The sequence below is a fragment of the Cavia porcellus genome, unplaced genomic scaffold, assembly GCF_034190915.1.
Source record: "Cavia porcellus strain 051 isolate PalLab524CR breed Dunkin Hartley unplaced genomic scaffold, mCavPor4.1 scaffold_11, whole genome shotgun sequence".
In the NCBI taxonomy this organism is placed as follows: domain Eukaryota; kingdom Metazoa; phylum Chordata; class Mammalia; order Rodentia; family Caviidae; genus Cavia; species Cavia porcellus.
The window spans coordinates 28,890,665-28,918,279 of NW_026947494.1; the positions used below are offsets into that span (position 1 = coordinate 28,890,665).

At 36.8% G+C, this 27,615-nt stretch overlaps 1 protein-coding gene across 2 annotated transcripts; it reads left to right on the top strand.

Moving 5' to 3' along the window:
- Dnajc21 (DnaJ heat shock protein family (Hsp40) member C21) lies at positions 1 to 25,114 on the top strand. 2 transcript variants are annotated; one of them, XR_010050433.1, is made up of 13 exons: positions 1 to 263; positions 4,187 to 4,280; positions 5,955 to 6,078; positions 6,374 to 6,496; positions 6,949 to 7,253; positions 8,501 to 8,652; positions 11,117 to 11,204; positions 14,503 to 14,661; positions 15,089 to 15,131; positions 17,744 to 17,916; positions 20,432 to 20,507; positions 21,184 to 21,571; positions 22,681 to 25,114. XR_010050433.1 is itself a non-coding variant. In XM_063258058.1 (12 exons), the coding sequence occupies exons 1-12, from the start codon at positions 167 to 169 to the stop codon at positions 21,343 to 21,345; spliced, it is 1,596 nt and encodes a 531-aa protein (XP_063114128.1). In that variant the 5' UTR covers positions 1 to 166; the 3' UTR covers positions 21,346 to 21,828. The 2 variants fall into 2 exon arrangements, 1 of the variants encoding a protein (XP_063114128.1); XM_063258058.1 differs by lacking the exon at positions 22,681 to 25,114 and having other exon boundaries at positions 21,184 to 21,828.
- Positions 25,115 to 27,615: the final 2,501 nt, after the last annotated feature.

A 27,615-nucleotide genomic window follows, 5' to 3' on the forward strand; every position in this document is an offset into this window, starting at 1 on the left:
CGCCGCCCCGCGCCGCTGCCGTCGCCGCCGCCGCCGCGTTCACTGGCTGTCCGGGTGCGGGCGCCGGGCTCCCGCGGGAGGAGGGCATAGCCGGCGCCGCCCCGGCCCGGGCCCCGGCCCCTGTCCCGCCCCGGGCCCCGGCCAGAGCCCCCCGCCCGGCCCGGCCATGAAGTGTCACTACGAGGCGCTGGGGGTGCGGCGCGACGCCAGCGAGGAGGAGCTCAAAAAGGCCTATCGGAAGCTGGCCCTGAAATGGCACCCGGGTAAGGACCGGCGCCGCGCACCCCCCGGCCCTGCCCACCCCGCCGGCCGCTTCCCTCGCCGGCTCTGCCCGCGCGTCTGCCGGTGCCGCGACGGCCGCCTCCCGGCCCCGGAGAGCGGGGACTGGCGCCTCCACGATCTGAACTCCGCCTGGTTTATAACTCCACTTGGGCTGAATTAAGACCGGGAGCCAGGGAGAGGTTTTTAAATAAGGATGCGCACTTTTTTTTTTCTTTTAACAGGCTGGTCACACAAGCTCCGCGCTTCAGTTTGGACCTGAGTCTTCACACTAGCATTTCTAATTAAGTGTCTTTCCTGGTGCCAGTTTCCTTTAAAGTGTGCTTCCTTTGGATGTTTTATTTGGTTATAGTCCAGGCCCGTATGACTTTTATGTCTTCCAGACTGGGAACCTGAGACCGTAGTAGAGTCTGTTTTTTGAGTGTTTCTAGTAGGAGGCTTTCATCTTGGCATTAATCAGTAAACACGGTCAGAGAGTCTCCAATACACGCAGTGTGTAGTGTAGATTCTGAAATGCTAAGACAGAGACCTCAAAATCTGGCTGGGAAAACATGCCTTACATATACGAAGAGTCAGCTACAAGTGCAGGCTACGTAGCACAACCTACATAAGTGGGGGTTGGATTAGTAGTATAACTAGTACCCGCCTCAGGAATTCAAGGAGCAAATTATCCTTACTGAAAGGCAGAGAGGCTTCTTCTCTTCAATGGAGCTTGGCTGCATTCTGTGGGATCTGAATTCGGAAAAGTGCAAGTCCCCAAGAGATGTACAAGGTGACATTTTGTGAAAAACGGGTTGGGAAATCAGCAGAAATGTAGGGCCCCAAAGTCAAAGGAGTTGTCTATAGTTGATGGAATAAGACAGAGATAATGATAATGTTACACAATTATCAGCAGAGGAAGTAAACGTGTATATGTGTGTTATGTGTGTATAATATGTAAATAAAAGCAGAAGCAAGATAAAGTGTCTTAGAGTTGAACAGAAACTGGCTAAAATAAAGAAAGCTAGTGTACTATAGAGCATATTCTTAGAGGAATAGAGAATTACCATTAGAAACTGAGTTGGGAGTTAGAAGTTGGGAGTCCTTTACCTTCTGAGTGGGAAAGATGCAAAGGATTCATTGTCTGACCGAAAGCATAAGTAATTTTGAGGACAACGTTTTTGAATCGTAGTTTGGCTTTGACTGTTAGGCTGAGGACCCTGGTTTATTTATTTTGCCAATGGTGGAGCGTTCTGGCTGTTTTTATTAAGGTGTCTTGGAGAAGGTACCCTGAAGGCACCTAAGGGCTGGAAGAGGGCTGGAGGCAAACGAGGAGAGGCTACCATAGACTGATAGGGCCCGAGCCAGGCTCAAGACCAGGAGCAGGCATAAGGTCTAGGTGGGAGAGCTAGTGCAAAGGAGAAATTGCCACATTTATTGAGTAATTGGGAATCAGTACAAGGAAGAAGCATAAAATACTGACTTTGAAACCAAAGCTGTCGGGAACGGAATGCATTTATCTTTGCTGGACGTTATATTTCATGGCATCCTAAATATATTTTGGTTGCAAATGCAAACCTTGTGTATTTCTCCTCTCTCAGGAGAGACATGCGTTTAGAATGCTTTGCTGGCTCATTAATTTTTCTGTCGCTCAACAAATGTTTGAGACATTGCATTAGTGTTTCTGGGGTTAAGCTTTGCTTCAAAAAAATGTAATAAATGTAGGAAAACTTTCCCATATTATTAAAAAAAGGAAAGAAAGTATTTTTGTTTCTTTCATAGAGGAACTGAGAAAATTCTCCAGTAGTATCAACAGTCCTGCCTAGTGAGATCATACCTCATGAAAGCAGGCTTTCAATAATTCACCTGACAGCTATTTCCCTAAGCTGTTTGCCATGTGAGTGAGGCAGGAAAGGTCTTCTGCAGGAGACACTGGTAGGAAATGGACAGTTTCAGCTGGTGAAAGAAGGGCTGAATGAGGGTAAACAAGGTGATCCCAGGTATTCACCCTGGACTAAATTTGGGTGAGGGTTGAAGATTGGATAAGTCATCCAGGAAATGGGTCCCTGAAGATATGATGTGTAGGCATATACCTGAAGTGGGAGTACAGGTGGAGGGAAGGAAAGAAAACCTGAGGAATAAGTGAGCATGGCCAGGTAAGCAATTATATAATTAGTAATTGGCTTATCAGTAATAATAGTTGTGACTTTTCAACTATTAATTCAATATAACAATCTGGTGCTGCACATCAGTAGTTAAAGTGATTAAAATGATAATGTTAGGAGTAAGGGATGGCTTTCTGATTATTGGTATCTGTCTTGAAATGGGAGTGCTCAAGGCAGAGAGGATGGGTTAGGAGGTGATGTGTTGGCTATCTTCAACTGGACTGCACTATCAAAGGAGGTTAGATTCACTCGTATAGAGTGAGGCTATAGGAGTGGTGATTATTTTTACTCAATGTATTCTAAAACATTGCATATTAAAGTATCTGAATAAAAAGAGCCATGGCAAAGTACTGGTCTGGGAAGACTTGTTAAGAGTTCTGTGTTGGGTAGAAGGACACCTGTAGGACTTGGTATCAGTGTGGTGGGGCCTGAGAAATAGGAGCAGGTTACCCCTCCATAGCCAGTTAAACAGATGGTAAAGCTACACCACTGTCTGGGGGAAAAGTTTGTGTCATTTTATCTTCTAGCCTGTTAGAAGGTATTGAGTTGTAGCTTAAGGAACTTTGGCATGCTCCATAGTTTTTCAAAATAGCTTACTTTCTGAATGTATTCATTGTATATTACTGTGTAACAAATTATCAAAGACTTAGGATTTAAAACAAGAACACTAAGTATCTACACATTATGTAGTTTTCCATAGTTTCTGAGGCTCAGAATCTGGGAATGGTTTTAGTGTATGACTTCTATGAGGTTGTGTCATCATTGTCTAGGAAAGTATGCTGCTTCCACGTTCAAGCATAAGGTTGTTGGGAACCCTTCGTTCCCCACTGCCTGTGTCCCCAAGGTCTTCCATTCTTTACCCAGTTTCTCCTTGGGCCACTGAGGCCGCTGTGGCAGCTGCTTACTCCCATAGTGCTCCAAGAGAGGGCCAGAACCCAAGATAGAAACTCATCTTTTGTAATTCTGTAAGTTTCTTTACTTCTTCAGAAGTTAAGTCTTTCATAACTTCATCTTAGAGGTAAAAAGTGTCATCACACCTGCCTCTGCTGTTGGTCACATGGGCTAGCTTGCTGATGAGGGAGGGGACTACACAAGGCTGTGACTGCTTTGAGGCTGGGGTCACTAAGTGCTGGCTGCCACGCGAGGCAAAAATGCTTTCTGAATTTGATGGTTAATGAAGCACAATTAAAGAAAAAAGGTTACCTCAAGTCCACAAACTTCATTGTTCCAGGAATCTGGTCTCTTGCTGAATGGTTACAAAGTAAATCAGATTCAGTGGTTACATTTATTGTTGACCTTATGAAGAAATTGGATACAGTTTGTGATCAGAACCATGGAAAGAATTAAGTTTATGAACTGCGGTTGGTCAGTTTGTCGGTTAGTCTGTCAGTCGTCTCTCTCTTAGTGAACATTGATAAGAAAGAAAAATTTAAAGACAGTATGAACACTAAACATAATCTAGCACTAAATAAATAACAGTATTTCTGTAACTAATGTTTATTATACTTCTTCTAAAAATGAAGTGTTTACTACTTAGGGTTTTCCATTTTTGATTTTCCAGATTGAATGTCCACTGATACAGCACAGCTTACAGATAGATGCTAGTTATCTGATTATTAGCTGTAATCTGGGATCTTTGTGTTTCCCTAGTTATTTTTATTTTGTATATTCTTGATCTGTTTATGACATTTGTGATGGAAGAAGTCTCATTTATAGTGTGTTTTCTACCTGATGACCAAATTTTTCTGACTTTATTTTTACAGATAAAAACATGGATAATGTTGCAGAAGCAGCCGAACAATTTAAATTAATCCAAGCAGCATACGATGTGTTAAGTGACCCTCAGGAAAGAGCGTGGTGAGTGTTGTGTTCTGCATACTATTGTTTATTTGGTTGGAAGGAATTGTCAACATAGAGTTGTTTTCATTTGATACATTAAATGACTTTGGTACATTCCTATTAGCTATATAAAATAAAATGGTGGAGTAAGAACTTTAGAGATGATTATTCCAATTATGTGACCTTATAAGTAATGAAACAGAAAACTTAATGATATTATGTGGGTTTAATTTTAATACTTCAAGTGATTTCTCACTAAATGGTATCCTTTTGGTATATGACAGATTTACAAAATCCGACAGAAAATTATTCTCAGAAATTGTCAGAAATGAAGGGTTTCCAACAACCTTATGCATGAAAGCAGTCTGCTTTCCCAGGCAATGATGTCAGGAAGGATTCATCTTTAAAATGTTTCAACAAAAGAATATTTTCCAGAGAACTAATTTTATGTGAAGAAATTTTGTTAGGTTTCTACATCTGTGATAGTTGTTTTTTTTTTTTTTTTTTTTTTTTTTTTTAATACTGGGAATTGAACTCGGGACCTTGTGCTTTTTAGCTTTCTAGGCAGGCACTTGTGCCACTGAGCTATATCCCTAGCTGTAATACATAGATTTGCCAAAAATGATCTGATAATTTAATCTCAGTCTCAGACAAAAATTTCTATGTTTGAAGTTCTGAGTTTTTAGATTCTCAATAAATTTTTTGCTATAAAGGGATATTTTTAAAAACCCTGTTGTAATCACACAAGAGCTTGCTATTACAAGGAACAATGCAGGTACTGTACAAATCATTTCTGTGTTAAAAATTATACTGAACAACTGCCTATTAAGAGAGAAAGACTGTCAAGAAAATTCTTACAAGAACTTTTTATGGGAAAATCAGAAACTTAAACTTTATTCAAGGAATTCAGAAATCTGACCTTAGAAATGCTTGTATTTATCTTAAACTTTCTCTTAAGCAGGATTTATTACTGAGTTCCTTTTGTCTAGCTTCTTTTCTGGATGTAAGTTGTACTTCTTTACTTTTTATTTAAGGCTCTGCCTGGAAACTCCTGTTTTTAGAGGCAGTACCACACGGTGGCCAGAAACCTGGTCTTGCTAGCACAAGAAACCTACTTTCGAATTCTGGCCTTGCTGCTCATGGACTTTGATTTTAGACAATACACCATTTAATACTGCTGAACTTCTATTTTCCGCTGTAGGATAACTACCTTTACTGAGTTATTGTGAAGAGTAAAGTGGGTGTATAAACCCACTAGTATAAGTCAGTACACACGTATGAGCCTTGTTCTGAGGGATATTGATAAATAATAGGTCACAAATGTACAGAAAGTCTGTGGACCAGATTATTTTCATTTCTGTCTTGTTTAATAATCTTTCTTTCTTGGGAAAATGCATCTACCTTTCAGGGAGAATCATAAACATTCCTTAGCTTTTTAAATTATGCTATTTATATGGGCTAGTGTTATATAACATATTAGAAGTCCCATCATAGTTTTAATCTGTAGTTCTGTGAAGACTTAAGTTTTTTTATGTTTATATTTCCTTAAAGTATTCATTTGTGGATTGGATATATCTGGGGCAGAGTGACGGAGATACCCATCCAATAATATTTTGACTGATTCAGAATAATAAGCTCCTCTGAACTTTCATTTATTTAGCCTTAATTAGTAGTGCCTTTTTTTCCCTAAAGGTATGACAATCATAGAGAGGCCTTACTTAAAGGAGGACTTGATGGAGAATATCAAGATGACAGCTTAGATTTGCTTCACTATTTCACTGTTACCTGTTACTCTGGTTATGGGGATGATGAAAAGGTAAGATAAGTAGACCTTTAAGTAGACCTTTTAATCAACAGTTAAATCTCAGATAAAAAGAAAATTTAAAAATACTGTTCTAGAATGTAATATGAGGCAGTGTCCATTTTGAAAAGTGATATAAACATATATAAGCTATTGGCCCATTAAAAAGTTCCATTTTAAACCAAATGTACTTGTAGTGACCATAGCCAGTTACTGTAATTTTTCAGTGTTAAAGTTGATCTTATATTTTAAAATCTTATTCTACAATTAAACTAAAAATACTAAGAATTTGTGTTTCTGATTTTTTTAGGGCTTTTACAGCGTGTATCGTAATGTTTTTGAAATGATTGCAAGGGAAGAATTAGAATCTGCACTAGAGGATGATATTGAGGATTTTCCAACTTTCGGAGACTCCCAGAGTGATTATGATACGGTAAAAGAAAAGTGCATTGCATCTTATGACTAGCATTTATAACTATGTCTTTTTCCCATTTTCTGATTTTAAAAATTCATACTAGTCCTATCCTATAACCTTTTCTCCTCTCTTATCCTAAAGGAACATGCAGCTCTCTCAGTGCTGCCCTTATTTACCTTTTCTGCTTGTAGACTGTTCTCATTCTGTGGTCAGAAAGACTGTTTTCTCATTAAATCTTTTGAGGAACGATTTATTCTGAAAAGCTGTAAATGGACTGAGTAATGTTGTATATATGAAAAAAGAAAACTAGAAGATAGTTTGGTACTGGGAATTGAACTCAGAACTTTGCACTTGCCAGGCAAGCATTTTACTAGAAGATGTTTTGCATCAGTAATATATGAATACTAATGTCTTTCTACAAATTCTTTAGTTAAAAAACCCAGAATTTTACCTGTTTTCCTTGTCACTAGGTAGTCCATCCTTTCTATGCATATTGGCAGAGTTTCTGTACTCAAAAGAACTTCGCCTGGAAGGAAGAATACGATACCCGGCAAGCTTCCAATCGCTGGGAGAAACGAGCCATGGAAAAGGAAAACAAAAAAATTCGAGACAAAGCCAGGAAAGAGAAAAATGAACTTGTGCGTCAGCTGGTAGCTTTTATTCGTAAAAGAGATAAGAGAGTGCAGGCTCATCGGAAGCTTGTAGAGGAACAGAATGCTGAGAAGGCCAGGAAGGCCGAGGAGATGAGGCGGCGGCAGAAGCTCAAGCAGGCCAAGTATGCAGTGTGTGCTGGGTGCTCGCTTCTTTGCTCAGCAGAGTTGGGGGTCGGAAGGACATGACTGGGTGCCATCGTGGGTTTTCATGTCTAGTTCACTTGTCATTCTGGCCTCATTCCTTTTTTTGTTTTTTTCTTTCTTTCTAATTCCTTGCATTAGGTATTTTTTTGGTAGTGCTTTTTCACTTACTATGTAAAATGTTTTATTTTAATTTGGATGTTTTCTTTCAAAGCTCCTTTATACTTGAGGTCATTTGTAGATTCTTATAAAATTCAATTATAACTAATATTGAGTTTTTACTCGTTGTATAAGATTCCTATTGTTTTCCTGACAGCAATTTTGTGGAGTAACTTCTGGTTTTTGTGTTCCTCATTCTTGTGAGAAAATGAGACAGATGGGCCGAGAGTCATATAGTTAGTCAGTTACTCAGTTGGGAAATTGGGCTCAAGAATTCTGCTCCAGAACCTTGCTTTGACTCACCATGCAGACTGCCTCTTTGCTGGTACTATGGGATGCCTAGTGCATTTTCATTCCCTTAAAGTTTTGTTATTAAGCGTTACTGTAAAAGCATTAAGTGTAGATCATTATAGCCGCCCTTCCACATGGAGACTAAAGTCAGGGTCTTGAAGATGCTAGGTAAGTGCTCTACCATTGAGCTACATTGCAGTCTTTTATATTTTATTTTGAGACAGAATCTCTATGTTGCCCAACCTGGCCTTGAAATTGTGATCTTGTGTTACCCTCTTAAGTTAGCCAACTTGCAGATGTATGCCACTGTGCCTAGCTATAGCATTCTTTTACATATGGTTTCTCTACTAAAAATTCTATTCACTCTACTTACCATCTTTTGAAAGTTGGTACATTACATGACACTTAGGAATTACAGTCATCTGAAAACTTTTAAAAGTTGATAAAATGTGTGTTTTAGCGGGCTGGGGATTTAGCTCAGCGGCATAAGCACCTGCCTTGGAAGCAGGCAGTCGTGAGTTCGTTCCCCGGTACCCATAAAAAGGAAAAAGACCAAAAAAAAAAAAAAGGGTATAGTTTAGAATATCATCTAGAAGAGCAATTAACACTAAGCAGGTAACAGATTTTAGTGGCTTTGCTCTTATTTTAACTGAACATAGGTTTTTAGGTTTGTAAGCATTGGGCGCTCTCTAGAGGATGGATTTTAAGCTTAGCTTCTGAAGTGAAAAACATGCAAAGACATAGTTGTCAGCATAGCTGACTGTGCTTTTATGTCTAGACTGGCGGAGCAGTACAAAGAACAGAGCTGGATGACTATGGCCAACATGGAAAAGGAGCTCCAGGAGATGGAGGCACAGTATGAAAAGGAGTTTGGAGATGGATCAGATGAAAATGAAGTGGAGGAACATGAGCTCAAACATGGACAGGACGGTAATTTTTCTTGATTTCTTAGGAAATTTTGGAAAATGTTGCTTGTATAAGGATGTGTACTTTGGTGCCTAGAGGAACCACTAAAGGGGCCAACATCTTAAATGATAGGGAACTGGAGAGAGAAAGGAAACCCAGAGTGCCAGTTGTTGCCAGGATGGTGCCAGAGTTTTCGTTTTTTATTTGTTTTTAATTTAATTGGGTGTTTATGTGAAATCTCTGAGTTTATAAGTGGTAAATAATTAAAACTAAAAATAATATTGTTTGGGCTCCACACAACCAGTATATGGAAGTATTCCAATCCAGATAGTTTGATCTAACAAACTTTTCAGTCTGTGTTCTAAATAGTTTGTGTTTCTAGTTGCATCAATATAACGATAGGTGTGCGTATTCATGAGTAAGACTGACCAGCCAGCTAATGAAGAAGATGCAGTTAAGGAGTAGGTCAAGTTTTTATAGAAACTATTTCCAGGAAAGCAGAATTATGCAGGTATCTTTGTGGTATGTATAAACCGTTCCTCTCTCATTTCCCTCTTTATGGAGAGGCATTTGTGCCAAATATTTCTTTTCACTGCCTCTGTCATCGGAATACAGGTGAGTGACTCCTCTAAAAGCCAAGGTACAGGATTTTTTTTTTAAAGAAAAGCAAAACAGAAAAAAGGTAGAAATACTACAGAATTAAAAAAAAAAAACAGTAAGAAATCAATAGTTGATAAATAACATATTGTTATCTTAGAAGTAGTTGTTCAAGTTACAAAATCAAACCAGAGGAATTTTTAAAAATAGCTGTATACCTTATTTTCCCTTCTATCTCTAGCTCTTCTGTAGGTCAAAAAGTGATCTAAACATTACTGATTTTCTTATCTACAGTATGGTTTTTCAGAATAATATCCCAAATGATAAAACAAATCTTTTTATTCAAAATGATTAGGAAATAAAGTGTTTGTTAATGAATCAGAGATAGTTTGTGTAAATTATAATGACTTAATGAACATGACATAGTCTAATTTACACAGTGGTTTTTTTTTTTTTTTTTTTTTTTTTTGAGACAGGGTCTCACTGTGTAGACTGGCTGGCTAGTTTTATAATTTTTAAAGTCTTTTCGCATCCAGGATGTCCTTTGATCTTTAAATGTAGGTTTCAGTGGTGGAATTATGCCCATTTTATTAATGAGAAAGTAATCTGAGAAGCTATTCCTGAGAACATGTAACCTATTTGAGATCCAGACTTTTCCAAATCTAGCATTCCATTTTAACTGTTGATTAATTAAAGGTTATTACATATGTATGATATGTTGAAATTAACACTGAAAAGTAGCACCACATCTAGTAGTCACCCTTATCCTCACTTTCCAGAGTTTCAGCTTATGAAAAAGATGTAAAAGACAATTTTCGACCTTACATATAATAAGCTGTCTTCCATATATCCAGTAATGATATGATATTGAAAGCTAAGTTTTAATCTGTAAGAATAAAATAGTATTTGATTCAGTTGTTTTTTGACATAGGGTCTTGCTATGCAGTTCAGGCTAGCCTTGAATGACCCATGATAGTCTGTGCTGGCCTTGAACTTATGGCCCTGTCTTAGCCTCTGGAATGCTAGGATTACAGGACCAAGGCATTATGCCTGCTTTACACCCAGGATTTTGAGGATTTTCTGAATCTTCTTTTGAGCAAAATTTGAAGGAAGAGATTTATTTGTAAGCCTGCCGTTATAGTGCCTTTTGAAAGGCCATCAAATCCTGACTCCATTTATTCTTAGTAAAGCAATAGAAAAACTTTAGTTTTGCACTGGGGATTTAGCTCAGTGGCATAAGCACCTGCCTGGCAAGTGTGAGATTGTGAGTTCGAACCCCAGTATCAACCCCCCCCCCCAAACTTTAGTTTCTAATGTGTATTCAACTTTAGGTCCTTATTAAAGAGGCATAATTTGTTTACGTACTTCAGATTTGTTTTCTGATGCAGCAGTTCCCTGTTTTTTGGTACCAGGAACTAGTTTCATGGAAGATGGTTTTTCCACAGATGGGGCATGAGATTATGTTTTCAGAACGATGGAAGCATATTACATTTATTGTGCACTTTGTTTCTGTTATTACATTGCAATATGTAATGGAATAATTACACAGTTACTCACAGCTGCTCCCTAGCACTGGCATCACCAGCCTCGGCTCTACTTCAGATATAGGCATTAGATTCTCAAGGAAGGTACAACCTAGATTGCTTGTGTGTGCGATTCTCAGTGGTGTTTGTACTTCTGTGATGCCCACTGATCTTTAAGGAGGCTGAGCTTAGACTGTAATGTGCGCAGTGGACAGTAGCTGAAACTTGCCTTGCTGGCCTACTGCTGGTCTACTTAGCTCCTACTGTTTGGCTTGGTCCCTTACAGACTTGTACTGATCATTGCCTGGGCAGTTGGGGACTCCTTTTCCGACCATGCAGAATTCTTACTATAAACTTCCCTTTCACAGATAAAGACAATGATGAAGCCGAGGACGTTGAGTTTTATGATGATCTTTACTGCCCAGCATGTGACAAATCTTTCAAAACAGAAAAGGCGTAAGTGTATGATGTTTGAACTTTCTCTTTTTTTAGAGGCAAAGTATAACACTTTGAAGGTACTCAGGACTGTGCTTGTAGCACTTGACCACCAGCTCTTTCCTGTCCTCTTGATGGAAATCTTGTCCACTAGCAGAGAAAGACGCATTTGTATCAGCAGTTAAGCCTCTTAAACCAGTTCTCCCTCTTGCAGTATTCCTGAGTGATAGCTACCCTGTAAATACACAGGCTGTTTCCAGAAGTTCTGCTTGTCACACAGGCAAGGTGGCTACACCAGATCTCTTCATCTCTGCTTGTTGGCATCAGACTCATTTTGAGTCATTGCTGTTTCCTCAGGGTGTTGCTACCAAACTAGAAACTTGAACTTGTCCTCCAGGAGTCTACTTGTTGAAATGGATGCATTTCATCTTGTGGGAACAATGACAGAGACAGACATAAGAAAGGATGCTATTATAAAGGATGGGAGAAGAACATGGGAGAAAATGAGGGTTGAGTCACCAGGAAAAAAAAGTTGAACCTACAGTTAGGAAGAAAGGACAGCAAAGGAATTGAATCAGCTAGTGGGAATCACACTAGGTTTACTGTAAAAACCCAAGGAAAAAAATGACAGGGTAGTAACAGGAGTGACAAGAAGCACAAAAAGTTAGAAACAAGAAAACAAAAAACAGCAGCGAGGTTTTTAAAATTACTTTTTAAATTTAGAAATAATATCCTTGAAGGGCTGGCGATTTAGCTCAGTGCCATAAGCACCTACGTGGCAAGCATGAGGTCCTGAGTACAATCCCTGGTACCAAAAAACGAGAAGAAAAATAAAATCATACCTAAAGAAAAGTTGCAAGAGCATGGCATATTCTAGGTATGTGTCAGTAATGTTTTGCCCCATTTGCATGTTCTCTCTCCGTTTACACACGCATGCGTGTGTGCGCACACACACACAGTATTTTTCCCTGAATAATTTCAGAGTAAGTTAATTATATAATGCTCTTTTATCTCTAAATACTTAGCTCTGTATGTCTTGAGAATAAGAATATGTTATCAACTTTAGGAAATTTATATATAACATTGAGAGGGTATTTTTGTTAGATTTATTGCCCATATTTCAGTTTTGCCAGTTGATCCTTTATTCATCTTATCTATTCCAGTGTTACCCACTTCAGTACAGAATCCAGTATACTAGTCCTTTGAGATTGTTTTCATAGAAACTTCTCATTTTTTCATCATTAGATTCAGTATATACCTTCTTAGGAATGATACTTCAGTTGTGTCATTTTCCAGTCAATAAGCATATAAAGTTCGCCTAATTCCTCATGGGTGGCAGTTGTTTTGATCGTCCAGTGTCGTCCACTTTTTCTATGTAGAGTTAATATTTTTTCCTTGCAATCAGTTTCCCTTGGAAGCATGTTTAATCTGTGGGGAGACACTTTAAAACTCTACAAATACCTTTTTCATTTAAAAATTTCCTCCTGGGGCTGGGGATTTAGCTCAGCGGCATAAGCACCTGCCTTGTAAGCAGGCGATCATGAGTTTGATTCCCGGTACCCATTAAAAAAAAAAAAAAAAGTTGAAAAAAAATTTTCTCCTAAATTTAGCATTGTATGTGTTCCACATCAGTCCCTAATGTAATAATCTGAACTATTTAAAATCTTAAAGTTTATGAGTGTTACAGTGCCACCAGTGGGAAAATTACACTTGACCTGCTACAGATCACATTTAGTATGTAGCATGTTAAAAGGGCCAGGGATATAGCTTAGTGACACAAGAGCCTGCCTGGCAAGCACAAGGTCCTGAGTTCGATTCCTGGTACCACAAAAACCAGACAGGCAAAAAAACAGTGAGCTCAAATCCAGTCTAAACTGCATAACAAAACCCTGTCTCAAGAAAGACCAAAAGAAAAAGAGGCTTGGGATTTAGTTCAGCAGCCTGAGCACCTGCCTGGCAAGTGTGGAGTCATGAGTTCAATCCTTAGTATAAAAAAAAAGTAAAAATGTATAAAATTACCTTTATGCCTTGTGTATAAGGTTCATGTGAAGCATTAATAAATTTTTTGCTTAAACTAGGGTCTCATCTCTCATTTTGTATATGCGACTGTTCTAAAATCCTCCCGCCCTGTAGTTTGAAATCTAAAACACTTCTGGCCAAAGGATTTTGTATAAAGATACTCAACCACTACTAGTCTTTATTTTGTGCTGGTGGCCAAATGATGCTTTTTTTTTTTTTTTTTTTTTTTTTGCCCTTTTTGAATATCAGACAGCATTTGCCCTTCTGCTTTAATTAGCTCTTTCCTGTTTATTACCTTTGAATCTTACGAATTTTCTAGAGTTTTTTTAGAGTTTTATAATTTGTTCTTGCCCTTGTCAATACCTGGGTTTTTCTGGATTTGCCTAGTGGAAGTTCTTCAAGTCAGTTCCTGTGTTTTTCTTACATACTCACATCATCTTGAGCACTTACTGACACACGATGTCCTCATTTCTCCTGGGGATCTGGGTCTGCAGGAGAATTCTAGTAGAGAGGAAAAGTAGTAATCCACACTAGAAACAGCAAAAAGCTGAACAGAAGACAGAGTAGATAGTGATCACAAGTTTCTTTATGTTTGGGGAGGAGGAGCGTGCTGGGGATTGATCCCAGGACCCGAAGAATCCAGACAAGCACTTTACCACTTCTACAACATTTCAAGTCCAACTTTCTTTCTCAGTTCTGTTTTATAAAATATTCTTTTAGTTGCCTGTATATATACTGAAACAGACATTGCCTTTAGATTTTTGAATAGTTTCAGGGATATGTTTGAACTCATTTAAGGGTGGCAGGAGTGGGAAGAGAGACCTGAGAAGGTGCAAAAGGAAAAGGAAGCAAACTGTTTGTGTCCCTGTAAGCCTCAGGTGACCACTCTGTAGTCCAGGGGTCTCCTTTTTAACATAGAATGTGTGTCTCGCAATTTCCAGTGACTCTTAAAACTCTTTTTCTCTTTCCTAGAAGATACAAGGCCTTAGTAAACACATACTGATTAAAAGAAAACTGTGGAAAAGTTTTTCATTTTAAAAATTGAAAAATCAAAAATACAGAGAATTTGGCCCCCAAAAGGGAAAGCAAATATATGTAATTGGCAAGGAAGAAAACAGAAATGCTAGTATCTAAGGAAGAAGAGCTTGGCTATGAGCTTCCAGGGTCCCTAAAGCCTTCTGTGGCTCTGTTTAAAGCTACAAACATTTGGTGGTTCCACCTTGGTTGCAAGTATCCAGCAGCATGGCTGGACATGTGAATGACTCCTAGAGCAGCCACTCATACTGGTTTGTTTTTTCAGCATAAAGAATCATGAAAAGTCAAAGAAACACCGGGAGATGGTTGCCTTGTTGAAACAACAGTTGGAGGAGGAGGAAGAGAATTTTTCAGGATCTCAAGTGGATGAAAATCTATTGAATGTCAATTCTGAGGAAGAAATGGAAGATGTACCAAAACAAAAGTACTTGAAAATATGAAATGTTGCTAGACATATTTGTCACATTTAAAGATACTTAAATGCCATTTTATCTCAGAAAAGTTGCTTTGTTACAATGATGTTTTTCACATCTCTTATAGTTAGTGAAATTATATAATGCTGAAGTAGGTAATGATGTTAAATATAACTTACAGAATATACATGAATATACAGGATGGTATTGAAAAAGAGCTTGACATGTAGGCTAGTTAATATTCATTTCTATTGATTTAACCACAGTTACTCTCTAAAATGACAGTGTGTACACTTTCCTATCCTGTGCTTTATACTATTAAATATTTTAAATATTCTATTTATCACCAGCATGTCACTAGCATTTGACTTTTCTTTTCACTTAGTAAATCTTCACAAAGTCAAATATTTGACATACCTGATTTATATTTGCTTTTAGGCTTTCTAAAAAACAGAAGAAAAAGAAACAGAAGCCAGTGCAGGTATGTTTGAAATGTTTTATTAACATTTATTAACATTAACATTTATTAACATTAGATAACAACTAAAATTTAACAGTGTTCTTGTTTGTTCAGTGTAGTCTGTAAAAAGAGAACTTTCATTCCATAACTTTATGTTGGTTATAAATTGATTAAAAGAAAATAAAAATGTTTTCCTTTTTCACTGCTCCCTCTATTTTGTGTATGAAACTAATTTAATTGGTACTGTGTACTTAACAGATTTTACATATAGAATATCCTGTTATGTATTAGCTCAGTGCTGCATTTTAAAAGTGTGATGTGTCTGATGATTGGGCTCATAAGACAGCAATTAAAATCTGGAAATAGGAAAATCCAAGGTTTAGTTGTTGTTTATCTAGACTTATTCTGCCCAACAGCATCAGTAAAATATTTCATAAAGAGCATTTGGTTTAAAACTAGTAATGATTTAGTTATTAAAGAAATGTTTTTATTACTGAGAAACTTAAGTAGTTTGAGACAGAGTCTTGCTATGTTGCCCAGGATAGGCTTGAACTTTTATTCTCCTGCCTCAACATCCCAGTGTGCTGAGGCTACAGATGTACACGGTCATGCCTGGATTGGGAAAGTTTCTTTGTATGACTTAAAAAGTTGCATAAGCTAAGAAGGATGGTAAAAGAAAACCTAAAAAACAGGAACCAAATGTAAATAGAAACCAGTGACTTTGATAAAAAGCAAATGTTAAATCAAGTAACTTTTGTGTACAGTACTCTGAAATCTTTCTATAAGATAAAGCTAAAAGATAAGATTAACCATGTAAAGGTCAAATTAAGTAAATCTTGAACTTACTAGGGTTTTTGATATTTTATTTCAGGATGCTCTTGCACATATTATAGGATAAAGTAAATGAATAAATTAGTTTTCATTAGGAACTATTGGGAACCATATTCTCTGTGGGAGAAGGGGAATGTAAATGTAGATGTACTGTAGTTTTGGCTTGGAATTAGAGATATTGGTAGGGATTTATGATTTAAAATAATTAGCACCTATGAGCCATGATAACCCCTAGCAGTGAACAAACCTAGGTCCTACATCTTAGTTTCTAAGTTTCCTTCCCCTCAAGGAGGAGACAGAGTTTGAGGAATGAATGACTGTGCTGAGATGGGACAGATAGAAGATAAGCCCAGAATTCTTATGCTGGAACCAAAGAAAGTACCCTTCTCAGAAACTGATGGGAATATGTCAGAAACCTTCAGAACATGACTTGCCAATTGGGAACATTTGAGTCAGGCAAAAAGAATATTTGTGATATATTTTCATAAGTTGATTTTATTTGAAAACTCATTATCTATATTGAGTTTACAGAGTTGAAGAAAGGAGATGAGAAAGCTTTATTCCAGAACATGAGTTAGTACAAATGCAGATGGCACAAGTCACAGAGGTAGTAAATCACAGTTCTCCAGCTACCAGCCTAATAAATGGTCCAGGCAAGAGTCATAGCTTCTGCCATATCCACTGGGTAAATTGTGATGATGAATAGCATATTCACGAAATCTCAAAGTTGAACTCTGTAGATTATTGATTTTAAAAATTTGATAAAACCATGTAATAAATGATGAAACTTGTTAATATCTCCGGAAAATCAGACAAGTAACTCATTGCCTCTTGGTCTTTTGATGTGATGTACTGAGAACACAGCATAATTTTTGTAGTACTATTTTTAGAAATAGTTAACCTGAAACCAGTCATTTGCAAATAATCAAAGCCAAATGACGAGACTCATCAGATTGCCAGGTATCATGAAGGATTTTTAAAAAGTGACAACTATTCTGGAATAAGAGATTAAAGAGATAAGAAAATAAATGTAACATATGGCCTTTAGCCATATTCCCTATTTGGAATTCTTTTTAAAAAGAAATAGCAAATTTGAATATGAACTCTTACATGTAATATCTATTAACTGCTAGTATATGATGAGGATCATGACTCAGTATTTTTGTTCTTAGATAAGATGACAGAAATTCATAGATGCCTAAAACCTTTAGAGACGGGGGGACAGAATATGTGTGGTTAGGTAGAGAAGGAAGGGGTAGTGTATGTGACTATGCATGTGCACAAGCTTAGCAGATTTCCACTCAGCAAAAGCGTACACTGGCACTTAGTAAAGATGTGTTTGCCAGACATTTTTCTTCTATAATGCCTGTTCATAGCCTTCTTATTTTCAGACTGTAAAAGTAAGTAGTTGCTTATTATTGATCATTTGGAAAATGTAGAAAAATATAAATATCTGTCTTCTTTAATTCTATCTATAGAGATTAATATTGTAATAAATTAGGACTGAACTGTATGTATAATTTTCTCTTCATTTTGCTAACACATTGAATTTTTCACATAATCAAGCAATTGAACTTTATGAATTTACTTTGTATAGACATATGTGAATTATTTTTTGTTTTTCTCTAATATCTGTAATGAGCATATTTTCTTTTAACTTACTTGCTTTTTATATCCTGAGATTTATTCTTATTAAGAGTGTGAGACATTATCAGTTTATTATCATTTATTATTTGTTAACATAAGGAACCAGGATTGTTAGGTAGATTTGTTTATAATGGCACATATATTTTAATATCTAGAATTATGATGACAGTTTCAATGAAAGTGGAATTGGAGAAGAAGAAAAGGTTGACCCAGAAGATACTAACTTTAATCAAGACAATGCCAAAGAATTAGAAGATAGTCTTCTAGAAGATGTCAGTGTCACAGAGACTGTCGAACCCTGTGATGGTCCAAAAAGTGAAGCTAAGAGGTAGGGCAAAATTACATGTTACTTTCTAACCACTGAATATTATATATCATATCCGTTTATGACTAAGTTAAGTGTAAACTGCACATAAATATATATATATATATATATATATATATATATATATATATATACGCACGCACACACACACACACACACACACACACACACACACAAAGGTGCATGCCATGCCTACAGATCCGGTATGTTGAGAAGAAAGTGTTAGAGCAGCAAGCTTTCAGACAGTTCAGCACCATAACCAGAATCCTTTTGGTCCAGTTCCAGTTTCCCTTATCCTGATGTGCGTATTTTTTCCTTTACACTCCTGAGAACACAGCTGCCACTCAGTCTCTTTCCCACCACACTGCTGTGGAGCATCGCTCACCAGAGATCTTCATGGTAGTGGCAGTCATTATCTGTGCTTCTTAGTCCTGCACGGCAGCACCTTGGGGCCTTCCTGCTCAGAGGCTGTGCATGGAGTCCCGAGCTCTAGGGCTAGCTCGCTTGGGACAGAGGCACTCCTTTTTTTCCTGCTCTCTTTTCTGTCTGGCTTCCTCATCCTTATGCTCATCCTGCTTACTCCTTGAAGGGAGATCTGGAATAGTGTAGCCTAAGGTTCCAGTCCTCACGGGATTGTGAGAAAGAGTGAATGTGACACAGTAAAGTGGAAGTGTGAACTGAAAAAGCTCAAGGCTGGAACTGCAGTGATGGGGTGGTGTAGTGTCCTTCTGGGAGTAGGGAATTTATATACAGTAGCAAGAATGAGGGGATGTGGAACTGAGGCCCACAGTAGGGCTGAAGCCGCGGAAAAAGGAAGAACAAGGAACTACACAAGCTGCAGATGCCAGAGCTTTGAAAACCTGTAGAGAGTGGAAGCCAGGAAGGGGAAATTAACCTTTGTTTTACTGATGCTAGACATTTGTTCTCATTTTACAAACAGAAACAATTTTAAGTGAAGACTTATCCATGGACAAAAGCTGTTAGGTGGGAAAGCTGCCATTTAACCCTGTTTATCTCCATGGGGTCCAGGCATCCTGTAAGGGTCCTTTTGGTTGTTTGGAGGGAGTGAGGGGTAGGCCAAGACATGGGATGTAGACCCCTAAAACTTCTCCTTACTTAAAGCTAAGAGGTGTTTATTTACTTTCCGTGTGCTTCTAAGTGAGCATTTGTATAAAAGGCTTCTCAGATTTGAGCAACCTGTGATACAGTTCAGTTTTTTTGTTTTACTGATATGAGAAAAACAGAGGATTTGTGTTGCTTTACCACTGCTGAGGAACAGCGGGACCGAGACAGACCCACCTCCTGTTCCTGCTCCTCCTCCTGCGCTAGCCAGCCTCCTGATAACAGAGCTCACTGCTGGACCCTCTGCTGCTGATCTCTAGTGATAGGAACACTGTAGTTGTCTAATGAGAAATAGTTAGTTAAATGTGTGGGCATGTACTGCTTTAAAAAAAAATGAAGGACTTAGGTATTAGATTCTGGCAAATTATTTACCCCAAGATTGCCCTCAGATTTTGCAGACATATTTATGGTATATTTTTGATGGTTTTTTTTTTTTTTTTTTTTTTTTTTTGTTACTTGTTGCCTTTTATACCATTGCACTATATTTTAATGTTTCCAAAGCTGACTAAATACTGCAAATGGTGTTTTATGCTCTTAGTCAGCATCTTTAAAGACATATGTTCTTAGGTATATATTTAGCTTAAGAAGGGTGTGTTTTGGTTTCTGCTTGAGGAGTAGTGTACCCATGAAGTGCTTGGAAGCATTATCATAATTCATTTATTATAACTCATTCTGTTTATAAGTACTGTTCCACCTAGATTTTTACCCTAAGAATTTGTTTGTCACAAATGTGGGAAAATATAACAGTCTAAAGAAAATTAAAGTTCTCAGAGGAGTTTGCATAGAGTTATGTTCAGGATGTAAACAGAACAAGAGGAACCTGACCAGGCTGACTGGCAGCTTCTGGATTAAAGGGTCCATGTGGACACCTAGATCAGTATAGAAGGATGCCGTCTTTTAATGAATATAGATTTCATATATTGAGCAAATTTAATTCTATGAGAAATTTATTATTATGCAGTTTTTTTCATTTCCTGGTGAGTCTGTGAATGTCCATTAGAGACTGAATCAGATTAAGAAGTTGATGTTTTGTGAATCCATGCTTAATGTTATAGCTTATTTATGATTATTACTAGTTGGTTGGTTGTGAAGATGGTTTGCTTCTATAAAATGCTTTGCTTTTTATAAAAATGTACTGTATAATGTTCAGAGTTCATTTTAGAGATATTGTTTTAGCTTTTGTTTCAGTTATTTTAGATAAATTACTTAGTTTTATGCAGTTAATTTGATCTCTAAAGTTGTTTACAAAGCTATTTGAGATGTAAATTAACCATTAAAATCAGTAAGTTAGCATTTTAAAGTATACCTCGTCTTTTGAGTGTTCTTGGAAGCAAGATAACCATTAAAGAGGGTACATCATTTATTTTTGTATTAAGCTGGATAACTTATTTTGCAGTATTCTCAAACCCAAAGAAAAGAAAACCAAAGATACGAAAAAATCTGTCAAAGTATCTGCTGAACCACAAATCCAGGTAGGTCAAAATCATTTTTACATCTCTTTGGTGGACCTTGCTTAAGCAGTGTAATGTTCTGAAGATAGAAATGTATATTGGGTGAGTTCTTCCCCAAAGAACCTGCACCACACAGATTCATTAGTGGTTTTTCAGGATGCTGGTAGAATTTTTATATGTACTGCTGTCTTCCCTTTTTTCTTCAAAGTAAAAAAGGACTATAGAAATATTAGGTACTACAATTAGCTTTTTGTTTTCTATGACTTTGTAATCTACAATGTTGGTGATAGAAATTACATGTGTCCATCTCTAAAGATTAGTTGTAAAGCACAAATTTCAGTCTGTGTACCACATGCTATTGAAAAACTCAGAGGTCTTAAAGATGATGATGTTGGTTAATGAGATTTAATTTCCAAGAACATCTGCCTTTATCTAAAGATTAGTTGTAAAGCACAAATTTTAGTCTGTGTACCACATGCTATTGAAAAACTCAGAGGTCTTAAAGATGATGATGTTGGTTAATGAGATTTAATTTCCAAGAACATCTGCCTTTATTGAGCCTGTTTTGGTTGCTATCTTTTGTTTTGTTAAAATGTCTTTGTTTTATTATTATTTGATGTTTAATCCTGATGTTGTAACATAAAACACTATTCTCAGATAACACTTGCTGTTACTTATGATTTTCTTCCCTTTTTAGAGTGATGTTATCAGCTGTACAACCTGCCATAGTGAGTTTCCATCCCGGAATAAACTTTTTGACCATCTCAAGGCTACAGGTCATGCAAAAGCACCTCCACCGTCATCTGTAAACAGTGTAACCAGTAGTCGAAGCAAGAAAGAAAAACGTAAAAACAGATAGAAATTCTGCCAACATTTGTTTTCTTACTGTGTCGAGATTTCGAAACCAAAAACTGAACTGAAATCATCTAGAGTTAAAATTTCAGTGATTTGCAATTTATTGCATTGTGGAAGATTATTTTTTATCTTATAAAGACACATTTTGTTTAATATATATTTTTTAAACATTTCACTAGTGATTGAATTCTACTTTTGCCATCTGAATTGACTTGAATGTCTCAAAACAGGTAAATATTATAAAGTGCATATCTTGATTTCTCATGTGGATAGAAATGTACAGGAAAATTAAATTATTTTAACACATACAGATGCCCCTTTCTGCTGTTTTGTGAATTTCACATTGCTTTTCATTCTTTTTTACTTTATTATGCTCTGGAATCTGACAAAAAAAGTCAGGTCATTTTAAAATCAGTATAGGTTTTTCTTTTCCCACCTGATATGATGAGACTCTATTCCATATTTTAAAGTTACTTCTGATTAACCAGTTGTTGATTGTTGTATTTTTTATTGGGGGTGATAATCAGTAATTGAGTATTTGTTTTTACAAGAATACTATCTCTTCAAGGCTTAGCTGTGTTCACTGAATTTTTTATTTTACTGGTAATTATCTTTAAGATTCATCCTATGTTTTTTTGCTCTGACTTGAGTTGTGGAGGCAGAGGCAGATTATGTGCTATGGCACTTCTTTCCTAGATGTCGTGGCAGCTCTTGAGTATTGCTGTATGACGTGAACAGGTGGCAGATGGTTCAGAATTTTACTTACTATAAAGAATGAGTTCTCAATTGTGTTTTTAATTCACTATTTTCCTACCTTAAGATTTTTATTGTTTTACTTTAAATTTTTAGAGGGATGAAAACTTTTTTAATGAAAAGTTTTTAGATAAGGCTGATAAATTCAGAGTTATCTGAAGCTATGGTAAATATTAGGTCAAAAGGAATGTAGAGAATCATTGTGACCTAGTATAATTAAGTGTGATGATAAATGAGTCAAGTTTTAGGAGTAAGTAGGCAATTTTAAAAATTGATCTTTAAGGCAACTTTAAACTTTAGCTTGAAATGTGTACTTTTTGTAGCTTGGAATTACATACTTGAGTCATCAAATGAATAACTCTTGTAGGAGCTCTAAAATATGTAGGGTCCTTAATGGCAAGGTCTTTCTGATACCTAATAGGTAGTTTCAGTTATTTAGATCACTCTGTGCATAATCTTTAAAATACACATTCAAACTTTAAATTTTTCTTTTATATTTAAAGATATGTATTTTGTGTACTGTCTAACATTTGTATTTCTCATTAGTCTGTCATTCTTCACATTTGTTCTTTCTTGATCTTTTCAGGGCCAATACTAGCCAGGTTTTCATCTTCTGCTCTCATCCTCCTGGGCTTCATCTGAACATTCTGTGCCTTCCTCTGTTTTGAACAAGATGAGTGTTCATAAGTATGAATAGGAATACTATGAACAGAATCACATACACAATTTGTTATATGAAAAAAATGAAGTCATCTTAGAGGACAGAGAATGTCCTGTAAATGTCTTTCAGACTTATTTTGATTTCCCTTGTACTGACCATGCAGGTGTTTGATTTCTTTCTGCTTCTTATGAACACTGATTGGAGTTACTTTTTACTTCTATTCAGACTGACCCCCCCCAAAAAAAAAATCAGCCGTAATTTTCAAAGGATCTTTATCTTATGATTCGAAGTCAACTTATTTTTAATTCTGCATGATTTTGAAAAGTCTTCTCACTTCTCAGAACTTCATTTTATTCATCTCTGCCACAGTGCTTAGCATAGTAGTGTTGTCTCCACTTATAGAGGATCATTATGAGGGGGAAGTAAAATAATATATATTTAAGTGCTTTTAAACAAAGGCTTTATAAGAAATATTTCTGAATTTGAATGAAATAAATATTTTTATTTGAAATATTTGCAGATAGAGGTAGGCATAGTCAGTGAAATGTATATTATATTTTAAAGGAAAATGCTTCCTAAGTCTACTTCTGAAGAAGAAAACTAATGTGTATTATGCCAAGGGTAAAATAATATTTTTGATGAGTCACAGACGTTTATCTGTGGCAAGTTAATTTTTTAAAATACATAACCATATTTACATTGATGTTATTAAAGGTCAGCGGTCTTAATTGAAGTTACTTTGAGTGTGAAGACATGTGGATTGAAGACTGCAGGAGGAGAAGTTTGGGAAAATCCCTTCTTCCTATAATTCTTTTAGTAGTTCAGAAGTGGGAAATTCTCTATAAAACCCACTGGCACCTTCCCTATTTCAAAATAGGAGTAGTATTCTCAGCCCCTGCCAAACATTTTGCTTATTCCTAACTTTGATCACAGAGAAAAGCAAAACTATATGAATTAGTGAAAGATCAGTAACATTCGAATGCATGTTCTATTGATTGCTGCTGAGTTAAAGTTGATATTTTGGTGCTATGAGAAAACTTGTAGAAGCTTCATCAGAAGGTTTCCTTTTTTCTTTTCCTTCTTGAGTCATCTGCAGAATTTCCACATGAAAAACTACTTTAGTATTTATTTAAGATTGTCCCTGAAGTTACTTGAGAGGAAATGAAATTCTTACTGTAAGCTATAGCCATTTTTGAGTCCTTTAAAACCTTGAGAATGATCCATGCTGTCATGGTGATGCTAATCTTAACTCGCAATGTAAAACTATACAGAGGACCTTAAATATGCTACTGTTTGTGTGATACAAATTCACTTTCCCATAATCTGCGATGCTGAAGCATCTTTCCTTACTACAGTTAGTCTGTGCCTTATTGATTAAACTGTTTTAATGTTTTCATACCCAAATTCTAGGCTTTTGGGGTTGGAGAGGGAAAGTGGAGGCGATTACCGCATGTCTGTCTTCATAGATGGGGAAACTGAGCTCAGGGAGATAGGAACTTCACAGAAAGGGCTGGTTAGGGCCTGCTCCTATGATGGGAACATGGTAGCTTGCAGACTTAACTTGGTAGTTTTTCTGACACTCCAAAATCTGTTAACTGGAGTTGGGGGGAGGATTATTTTAATTCATATCTAAGTAATTTTGGAAAACAAGAGTGAGCACCAGTCCTGTCAGTATCCAATAATACTGGAAATTTGTAACACAGCAGTATGTGATGGTGCCAGTATAGGCCAGTAGATACATATACAAATTACAGGGCTGACAATAGATAGGCCTGTGTGTATGTGGAAACTCAAATTTTTGCCGGATTGTGACGTTACCTTTAAGGTGAAAACATATATTATCCTACACTGTTCCCTGAAACTGCATGGATTAAAGAACTACACATGAAAAGCCAAACTTTTAAATATGAATCTATAAAATTCATGGTTTTGCAGAAGGGCAGAATTTGTTTACAATGAGAGTTTAAAGCACAAGCCTTATAGGAAATAGGACTGTATCATACTTAAGACTTCTGTAGTACAACAGGCACCCATAAGTAAGAAGCATGATGAAAACTGGGAGGAAATGTTTACTGGTGTATGTATGACAAAAGATTCTCATCCAAAATATATTGAAAAACAGACAAAAGAGTCTTTCAAATCAATGAGAAAAGTGGTATCTGTGTATTAGGACAGCAATTCACAAGTCATGGGATCCCAAACCTCTTTACAGTTTCAAGCTTTGAGAACCCAAGAGTTTTTGTGTATGTGAATCACATCTTCTGGTGTTTGCTATGTTGGAATTATAACTGAGAAAATTTAAAGTATTAGTAAAATGCTAACTATCAATTATGAAAAATAAAAACTTCAGTGAGAGGAATATCCTTGTTTTACATTTTTACATATCTTTAATATTTAGCTTAATAGAAGAGAACAGAGCTGCTACCTGCTACTGCAGTTAACCTGGTGATGTATGTTTTGTTTAAAATATGTGAAGATAGATAGGTCTCACATAGATAACTGGAAAAGTAAAGATCTTTGCAGACCCTTGAGTGAGACTTTAAGGCCCTTGTCCCACATTGGACACTGTTGTAGTAGAGAAATAGCTGAACCCTAAACAGAAAAAGCTTAGTCAAAAGACATTGAAGTCATTGTCACTGATAATCAGGAAAATATTTAATTGTTTTGTGCTTTCAGATTGGCAAATGGTAAAATCTTGCAAGATCAAGAGAATGGAGAAATGGACACATTCATTTTTGATGTAATGGTTCAATTTGATGATTTTTAAGAAAGCTGATACTATGCATTCTCTGTGACCCAGCAATTCCTAGTCTGCTTCTCACAGTGTGGTACACAGCAGAAGCATGGGTGATACCTAGTGACTTGATTAGAAATTCTGCTTACAGATATACCAGAGTTAGATCTGATTATCAAGATTTCTTAGGTGACCCATGATCATTAAAGAGCAAGGAGCAAAACTCTATATAGAGAAACCTGTGCATGCATATACAAGAAAACACTAAGATGATCACAGATTGTTTGAATCTAAGAAAAAGCTGGAAATAACATATAGATGCCCATGGGTAAGTTATGGCCTGCTTCTAAAATGGCAAACAATTCCACATGAAAATGAATGAAATTATCTGCTACAGTCACTGTAGGTCGTCCTGGAAAAAATACTGACTCAAGCTGTCAAGGAAGATGAAGTGGATGCCATTTATAAAGTTTTTAAAAAACATTATGTTGGTTATCATTTATGTAACATGGGAACATCAATAGGAAAGACATTTAGAGAAGCACCTGTCCCTGGAAATGGAAAGAAAGGAACTTCAAGTGGCTGCAAAATGGTGCTCATTGGAGTTAGTTGGCTTTTTATTTTGTTTTTAAACTGAAGGAAAATGCTATCAGAATACTTCAAACATCCAGAAAACTGCAAATTCATGCTCCACTTCACTAACAGGATATATACTTGCATTAAGGGGAGGATGAAGGTTAAGTTCTACCTCTTATTCTCATCATATTCCTCAAACACTTTGTGACTGAGGCTGTTTCTCTCAATGCTTATTCTCCCTTTTAGAACTCTGATTTGTAGTTGGCCACAGAGCCACGCAGAATACTGTCAGTATTACCTCCCCACCCTCCCTTGCAGTTACTAGTGTTGGCCAGTGATCCTAGGAAATTCTGCAACAAGTCTTTAAAGATACATGTGTGTACTTATTCATTACTCAGTTTCCAAGTGAGTCAGTAGCCCCCATCTGGGATTATGAATCCTTACCAGGCACAGCAGTAGAAGATTATGAGATGTGATTGAAATATTAGTGAAAGTTAAAACACTTATTGCAGTAAAAAGATACACTGCCATTAATTCCCTTAAAGATACTTCCCCTCCAACCACATTTACCCCATGGTTCTTGCCACCTTCTACGGTAGTTCTGGAAGAAGTTCTTGGTATGTATCTGCATGAGGAATGATCAGAAATATATAGAATTCTGTTGCTAAGTACCATCCAACAGAAAGGCAGACAGGAAAACACTGCTGTGTCCTTATCAACCTTAGTCACCAAATCTGATACTGTATGACGTCTGGCTCTTCCCTAAACTCTGACATTTTCTAGCCTTTTCTGCCAAAATCTAAAAATTTATTTACCTTTCATTTCATTGGCATAAGGAAAGTTAAATATTTGAATGGATTCATAACATTAGGTTAGCTGTGAAAGATAACTAAAGGTACTCATGACAGAGGATTCACAGAATTGATTCAGAAAGTGGTTAAGTATGGTGGGATAGATGTACTCAAAGTGAGAGGAGCATTTTGAGGGGGATTAATACAAAATATCTTACTGTAATAACATTTTAAAAAAGTAAGCATTCACCTTTTCAGTCATACTTTGCAGGAGCTTCAGACCTGACACTCAGAGGACCCCCAGAACCCCGGGCTATTTGCCTTTGAATACTGGAGGAACACAAGTTCTACATTACCGAAACCCCTGTTCCAATCTATCTTTTCTGGGTGACTGAGATCCAGATTAACCCGTGTATTACAGTTTTCCAAACTAACAGTGAAAAGGGCACATGGCCCTTTAACTGACAGAACTGTGGTTGAATTCCAGCTCCAGTGTTAGTATTTTATCTTGAACAAGTCAAACTCGAACCATTTTTAAAGAATCTAAAATAGATATGAAACCAGCCTTTTAGAAATGAAGGTAAAATCTCGGGGCTGGGGATTTAGCTCAGCGGCATAAGCACCTGCTTTGCAAGGCGGTCGTGAGTTCAATCCCCCATACCAATTTTAAAAAAAAGAAATGAAGGTAAAGTCTCACAGGATAATGTAGGACCCGTGCATATAGTAGGGATTTGATAACTGTTAGCTTATTTTCAATAG